Below are 8,450 nucleotides of genomic sequence, written 5' to 3'. Positions count from 1 at the left end.
TCATGGAATGGGGTTCCTGCCTGATTCTGTGGAAGGGGCCCCTACCTGGAGCACTGATTCTACAGAGTGATCTTCAGATCTTGGACAATGCAGACTAACCATAATTTCCCCTTTCTGATCTTTGATGGATGTTGAGATGTCATTTTGATGACCCTTTTGTGAGAACTTTGCCCCTCCAAAATCACTCCAGACCACCAGGTACCATCGTCCCCATCACATGCACACCCTGATCTCTTTCTCTCTCTGCTGAGAATAGCAGCCCCTGCATGATGTCAGAGCCCTAAAGCCTTTCTCAGGGAGTGAGCCCACATGGAAAGCCCCCTAAGGTCATTCCCCTGAGCTGGATCCTCCAAGAGGAGCAGCTCTGCACTTACCTGGGGTGTCTCTGCTCTGAACCAAAGGGGAGCTTAGCATCACCAAGAACATCATGAGAGCAGCCATCCCTGGGACCCCAGTGATCCTCGGGACCACCATCCTGGAGCCTGGGAAAGGATGGGGACTGAGAGACTTGCAGTCAGAGCAGCTCTCACTCAATGGGCCTCACTCCTAAAATATCAGAGAAGATGAGCTTGGGCAGCCTTCCTTATCCCCGGGTGTGACCAGATTCTGAAAAATGAACCAATAAACAGGAATTGTCACTCATCAGACAGAAGTTTGGTGTAAAACACATGATTCTTTAAGGTGTAAGATTCACTGAAGACAGTATAAGGAAAGGGATCCTCATTTTGAGCAACTGGGTGAGTCATAAGTCTTGATTGTTTTATATACTTTCCTCCCTAGGAACAGATCCCAGGGAATGTCATTCCTTCTCCATGGTGAACGCCATCCCCCTTGCACAGACATGTTCTGGGACAGAGCAAGTCCTAAACAGTGTGTTAATGACTTGGGGGAGATTAGACTGTCCATCCCAGAACTCAGAATTAGCCCTGGGAGCTGTACAAGCGGTCATGCAAAATACGCGGTGTATATCTTTTCCTCTCAGTGGTTCTGTAGCTCTTAGAAGAAGAAAGGATATGGACTAAGGGTCTCTGGGTTTCAATACCAGATAAGGCATGGAAGTAGGTGTACAACTTTACACAAATTACTTGTCCTTTCTGGGCCACCATTTCTTCATTTTTGAAATGGGGATGGTAGCACCTGCATATCAGTAATTCTTGAGGGTGAAATGGGAGCACCCGTGTAAAACGCTTTAGAAACTTACAGATCTGAGAGTTTTGAGTAGATCAATGAAGTTATCAGGGACCATCCTTTTTTTTTGCAATTCAACATATGTATATATTTTTGGTAACTTTTAAACACCAGATAGTCCCAACAAACAATACAGATAGTTCCTGAAATGAGGTAAATATACTCCCCCAGAACACACAACCTAAGGAAGACAATAACAAAACAAATACAATTTACAGCAAATATATTAAGTACTTATATAAAATGTTGATGAATTGAATAAAAGCATATAAAATATTTAATTTAAGTTTTCTATTAGGTACAAAGATGCATTATAGAGAAGTGGTCAGGCACAGGTTTAGAAAGCCCTTTTCTACTACTTCCAGACTTTTTTTTTTAACCCACTGTGACTTATTTCCTTTCATGTAGAATGGAGATTATTATGTCATTGGTTTTGGGAAATCTAATTGGGATGATACTCAGAATTTGTGAATCTCTTAAAACAAAGCCTTGCACATAGTAAGGAATCAAGAAATGTTAATTATTATAATGCAGGACACTTTATCCAATACAACATATTATTTAATCCAATAATATAAATTCTATAATTTTAACAATAAACACACACAGAGGAATTTCTGCAGTTCCCCCCATCCCTTTGGTGTAGTTCCAAACCCCTCTGTAATAAAACAGCATATCAGCTAAAGATCTACCATTAGACTTAATGTGAAATGATTAGGGAAATTGTCCTTAATGGTAAGGTTTAGAGGCGCCTGGCTGGCTCAGTCCATAGGGCATGTGACTCTTGATCTCAGAGTCCTGAGTTCAAACCCCATGTCGGGCATGGAGCCTACTTAAAAAACAACAACAACAACAAACCAGTGAGATGTAAATAAAGATGCCTTATATCACCAAATTCTGTATAAGAAGAAATAAAAGAACAATAATTAGAAATGAAACAATTAGCCATTTTTTGCCTTCTATTTATCTGCCTGGGAACATCAAAGAATTCCTGTAAAATTATCAAAGGTATAAAATGGTAAATATAATATCATTTGATAACAAATGAATTACTATAGGATACTAAGAATCAACATGAAGGGGCCCCTGGGTGGCTCAGGCGGTTAAGGGTCTGACTCTTGATTTTGGCTCAGGTCGTGAGATTGAGCCCCAAGTCAGGCTCTCAGGTGCTCAGAGGGGAGTCTGCTTGAGTTTCTCTCCCTCTGCCCCTCCCTCCACTCAAGTGCACATGCTCTCTCTCTCAAATAAAGAAATAAATAAATCTTAAAAAAAGGAATCGATGCAGAGAAAGACAATTATCATACGGTTTCACTCATATGTGGAGTATAAGCAATAGCACAGAGGACCATATGGGAAGGGAGAGAACATGAATGGGAAGAAATCAGAGGGAGACAAACCGTGAGAGACTCTGGACTCTGGGAAACAAACTCAGGGTTGCAGAAGGGAGTGGGGTGGGGGGATGGGGTAACCGGGTGATGGGCATTAAGGAGGGCACGTGTTGTGATGAGCACTGGGTGTTACACGCAACTAATGAATCACTGAACACTTCATCAAAAACTAAAGATGTACTATGTGTGGGCTAATTGAACTTAAAAAAAAAGGAATCGACATGCAGTTTTGAAAAGTTATCCATTCACAAAGGTCACTACCCATAGAAAACACAAAATCAACTTCAATGACATATTTCAAAAAAATCTCATTAAGAGGAAGATTATTTGATTTGATCTTTTTATTTTAAGTAGGCTCCACACCCAACATGGGGCTTGAACTCATGACTCTGAGATTAAGAGTTGCACACTCCACCTGACTGAACCAGCCAGGAGAGGAGGAAGATGGTTATGATGTCTCTATTGTGGTTTTCTTCCTCTTATTCTCAGATCCCACATAGATTGGGACTTTCTGGGCCACCTTGGTCCTGACAGCTCTCCCACCTCCTCTCCCAGTGGTTCTATTAGTTTCTTTCCCAACCAGAGATACCCCTTCTGACATTTGCTGGCTGGCTGAGCCCCATTGAGCTATTTCGCCTCCACCCCTTCTCCTTCCACCAGATAGGGAAATAAGTCCTGGACTCAGAGCTCCCTGCCCTGCTCTGCCTCATTCTCTCCTCACTTTCTGCCTCACGGCGGCCACTGCAGATGCACCTGGAAGACATAAGGAGCCGGACCCAAGTCATGATCCTGGGAGCCATCGCCCTGGCTGCCCTGCTGAGCCCCCATGGAACTGGGGCCGTCACGGGTGAGTGCTCGGGTGGGCCAGAGGGGGTGGGGACTATAAGGAGATTTGTAGCCCATGGGTGCTGTTTTCTCTCCCATTTCTCTTCTTTCTTCTTTTTCTCTCATGTGAGGTCTTTTGCTTTTTGTCTTTCTGACAACAGGAAAAAGCACTGTTTATCAAACACTGACCAAGTGCCAAATCTCATTTCATTTTCACAGCAGTCTTTTCAGGAGGGTGTTTATTACTCTCATTCTAGAAATGAAAAGACTGAGACCTGAAGAGATGTCTCCTGAACCCCATGTCACTGCGCCATGGCTCTGCATCCTCTGGAGAGCGTCTCTCTCTGTCGCTCTTAAATTTCAGAGGCAAACTTCTTGAAATTGGAGTCTGAAATTCCTGTTTTTTACTTTCTTCTGCTGCATTCAGTCCTCAGCCCACTGCGTTCTCCCTTTTGTTTCCTCACATCTCTGCTGATGCTTTCAGTGCGGCCACTAGTGGCCTCCTTACAACCAAGACCAGTGGTCACTTCTCTGTATATCTTACCTGTGTCACTAGTAATATTTGCAACATGACCACTTCCTCCTTCCTGGAATTTTTCTCTTGTTCTTTGTCTTTGAGGAGCACACATACTCCTTGTTTTCTTCCTACTCGTTAGTCCTCTCCTTTTCCTCATCTTTCTCAAAAAATTTATTTAAGTGATCTCTACACCCAGCATGGGGCTCGAACTCACAACCTGGAGATCAAGAGTCACCTGTTCTTCTGACTGAGCCAATCAGGTGCCCCCAGCATCCTTTCTTAAACGTCTGTGTTTGTCAGGATGCAGGACCACACACTCTAACCCTGCTATGATGACTTTGTACAGTTCTTGGGTGACCCAATTCAAGCTTATAACTTCATGTACCATGTGGACTCCTAGCGTACATCACTAGCCCAGTCTAGCCTGAGATCCATCCATTGTTTCAACTGCCCTCAAGTCAACTCCACTTTGTCCCCCAGAAATTCAAACTCATTATGTCCTCAAAAGAACATTTTATCTTCTCTCACTTCCTTGTCCTTCATTACTTTTCCTGTCACTGACACCACAATTCTCCACATTGCCTGGGTATTCTGGACTCCTTCATATCCCTACTTCTGCCATGGCACTTAATGATTCCTGTGGCTTCTCATCTCTTCACTGCCATTCAAATCCATCCTCCCTTCTCCTTACCCTGTGTTACTGTCCCATCTACACCCTCATCACTTGCCACTTGCTTGCTGAAGAGTCCTACTGGTCTTGCTTGCAAATGAGCCGCTTCCAATCTATCTTCCCTACAAATGCCACCTTCAAGTATAAATCTTATCCTCTTGATTAAGATCCTTCAGTGATTTCCCTGGGGCTGTGGATCAAATTCAAACACTTGCAATTAGCACACAAGGCAGGTCCCAGTGTAGCCCCTCCACACCCTTTGAGCTTCAGTCGTATCCAAGGACTCTTGAGTCCTCCAAGAAGTCCCATGCCTCTCTGCTCCTATGTCTCCTGCTAGAGACACCACTTCCCTCTATTTCTGCTTCGCTACCTCACATAGAGACCATTTCTAGGAAGCCTTACTTCAATCTCATTTTAATGCTCTCCTTTTGCTCCCAAATAGCATCTGAGTACACCTTGTGATAACACAGCAGTGATGAAACCACTTACATACTAATTGTCTTTTCTTTGTCTTTCTCGATTTCAAGTAGCTTGAGGATAAGGACCATGTCTTCTGAGTTATATCCTTAAGTGCCTGCGGAATGAAGGTTCACAATAAAGGCTTTTTTGACTGAATGAAAATGAACATTCGTAAGAGTGTAATTTGCTTCACAATGCATAGGCCTTTAGTTTTAAGAATTTGCAAAAACAATAAAAATGAGATATCCTAAGGTGAACAAATGATGTCCATGTAGCCAGGTCTGTACTGTTGTTGTTTTTTTTTTCTTTTTCTTTCATCTTCTTTTCTGTAGGTGAGTGATTTTCCCCAAGCATTCATGTGAGACAATGAATCCTGTCACTAGAAGCGTCCAAGGAGAGGATTAGTTCTCCACGCGTTGGAGCTGCAGGGCAGATCTTCGATTCGGGAGTTGGACAAGCGGGCCCCAGAGTATCACTTCCTCTTAGTTCCTTTCCTTTTCTCAGCCCCAAACTCTCATTTTTATTGTTTTACTGTAATACTAATAGCTTTTTTCTGTTGTCAATCTTTCTTTCTCTCTCTCTTTCTTTCTTTCTCTCCTTCTTTCTTTTGGAAAGGGTAGACTTTTAATAACTGCTTTTATCACCAGGTTAAGTCATGCAGTTACAAAGTAGTTAGAAATTTCTGAAAGGATTTTTTAAAAATTAAATTAAATTAAATTTTTAAAAAAGATTTTATTTATTTATTTGACAGAGAGACATACAGCGAGAGAGGGAACACAAGCAGGGGGAGTGGGAAAGGGAGAAGCAGGCTTCCCGCGGAGCAGGGAGCCCGATGCGGGGCTCGATCCCAGTACCCTGGGATCATGACCTAAGCCGAAGGGAGCCGCTTAACGACTGAGCCACCCAGGCACCCCAGGATGTTTTTTTTTTAAAGCTCATTCTTACATAAACAATATCTAGTACTTCATTGGGACACCACTGTTTAAACTTTTGCTGCTTCTTACACATCAGGTAAAACTAAGATGCTATCCCATAAGTGTTTCAAATCCAACAACCTTTATTTCCAGGGGAAATTACCTTTAAGAGCATAAAGTCCACAAGAAAATTTGTGAATGTTGTGTGAATGATAACACTTTAAAATTTGATTTACCTTAAATGAAGGTGTTGTGGACAAAATTACATAATCTACCATTTTTACTCTAAAGCTAAAAAAGTAACTAAAAGTCTATAAATGGCACCAAGAATCATCTTTTCATTTCCTTCAAAATTTAAAAGATTTTCCACTCTGAAAGATTTTTATTCCATTCTCCCCTCCCCCCACCTCACTCTGTGGCTTTATCACTAATTTTATATGTCTGGTCCTACAAGGATTCTGAGATATTATGTATGTGGGTGGGGAGATGATTCAGTCTTGCTTTTACCAGGAGCCGTGCTACCCTGGGCCAGTTACTTAACCTCTGTGGGCATGTCCCTAATATGCAAAAGAATGCTTTACGTGGGGGTGTGAAGATGCAAAGAATAAATTGAACACATAGTAAGTTCTCCATAAATATTACCTTATTATTGTGTTCAGTGTGATTGTTATTGTGCTGGAGTGATGGATGCTTAAGTTTTTAGGAACAAGGGAAACAACCTGAATTCTCAGTAAGTCATTTCTTTCATAGTTTCTTCCCATTTCTTTTCTTTCATTTTGCATTTCTCATTTTCTGTGTTATTCATTCATGTTATTACTGTTTGCTTCCTGTGTTCTGTTTACTTTCCTACATAATCACCTGTTCTCCAATCTCCCTTCTTCTTCATGCAGTGGGCCACGTGTCAATGTATGCCGAGTTTGTCCAGACACACAGACCCTCTGGGGAGTACATGTTTGAGTTTGATGAGGATGAGCAGTTCTATGTGGACCTGGATAAGAAGGAGACTGTCTGGCATCTGCCAGAGTTTATTCATGCCTTTGACTATGATGCTTGGAGGGGTATTGCTGACATTGTCGGGTCAAGGAAGAACCTGACTACCCTGATCCAATGGTCGAACCACACCAGGGCCACAAATGGTACTGCTTGCTCTTGCTTATTTTTCTACCACCCAACTGTGGAGATGGGAGAGCCCCTCTGCTACATAGAGAATGGGAGACTCAGATGTCCACTCATGAATGAACGTCTGCTCATGAGTGAGCAATATTCAGTCCACAAAGCTTGGTGCTTACGTCATCAAAGGAGTCATTTTCTTCTATTCAAGAACAAGGTTGGGCTGGGGGAGGCCAGTCAGGAGCATGACGAACCATGACTTTGATCTAGAAGCCATGGGTGGGGATGGGGGCAAAGTGTCAGCATGAGAGAGATGGCCCCTAACCTGGAGAATATAGGGGTTAGGATGGTGGAGACCTTTGAGTTCAGCCAAAGGTAGCAGACTTACCAGGTCCTGTCCCTTCTCATAGCCATCTGAGGTGACTGTGTTTCCCAAGGAGCCTGTGGAGCTGGGACAGCCCAACACCCTCATCTGTCATGTGGACAAGTTCTTCCCACCTGTGCTCAATGTCACATGGCTGCACAATGGGCAGATGGTCACCGAAGGTATAGCTGAGACCATCTTCCTGCCCAGCACAGAATTCAGATTCCACAAGTTCCACTACCTAACCTTCCTTCCCACGGCTGAAGACGTCTATGACTGCAAGGTGGAGCACTGGGGCCTGGACCAGCCGCTCCTTCAGCACTGGGGTATGGAGCCCCGACCCTTTGCCAGCACTGTCCTGACACCATCTTTATTTCCAGGATCCATCTCTCTGCAGCACCTGCTTTCCTTAATCTCGCGTGTCTTATAGTCACTTTATCCAAACTTCACCGGTGATCTCACGCTTCCTAACTCTTCATACTCCTACACCTGAGACCAGCTCCTGCTCTCTGTGCCTTCTAATTCTGTCTTTCCTTTGTGCCCCAGAGGCCCAGGAGCCAATCCGGGTGCGTGAGACGAAGGAGACTGTGGTCTGTGTCCTGGGCCTGGTGGCAGGTATGGTGGGCATCATCACTGGCATCATTGTCCTGAAGACCGGGCGGCCCGACAGCATCCCTGGGTGCAGGGGCTCCTGTGAGTTATCTGAGAGCTGGTACCAGGGACATGGTGCAAAAAAGGAGGCAGCCCGGTATGGGTGGTGGATGGGAAGGAGAAACACTTCAACAGGGGTTCTTTGAGCACTTTGTATTGCAGAATCACTGACTAGAGGAAAACAATACCATCATAAAGAACATCAGTTGAGTTGCTTACTACTTACCAGGCACTATTCTGTATGCTTCATATGTATTCACTTACTTATGTCTGGAGGTTGGTACCATTATTTCCCATCATACAGAGGGGGAAGCAGACATGAAGAGGGGTGAAGGAGCCTGTCCAAGGTCACACAGCTTGAAAG

The 8,450-nt window shown here is 43.7% G+C and overlaps 1 protein-coding gene across 1 annotated transcript; it reads left to right on the top strand.

The window, feature by feature from the left end:
• Window positions 1-2,974: 2,974 nt before the first annotated feature.
• Window positions 2,975-8,132, top strand: LOC118000598 (HLA class II histocompatibility antigen, DP alpha 1 chain). The gene is given in 6 exon segments (XM_034990375.1): window positions 2,975-3,423; window positions 6,852-7,097; window positions 7,183-7,184; window positions 7,482-7,761; window positions 7,982-8,103; window positions 8,106-8,132. Coding segments are annotated over 6 exon segments (777 nt in total). The 5' UTR covers window positions 2,975-3,323.
• Window positions 8,133-8,450: the final 318 nt, after the last annotated feature.

Source organism: Mirounga leonina, unplaced genomic scaffold, assembly GCF_011800145.1.
Source record: "Mirounga leonina isolate KUSES-001 unplaced genomic scaffold, KU_Mleo_1.0 Mir_53, whole genome shotgun sequence".
Lineage (NCBI taxonomy): Eukaryota > Metazoa > Chordata > Mammalia > Carnivora > Phocidae > Mirounga > Mirounga leonina.
The sequence above is the reverse complement of the archived record's forward strand: the minus strand, read 5'-3'. Positions and strand labels throughout refer to the sequence as shown.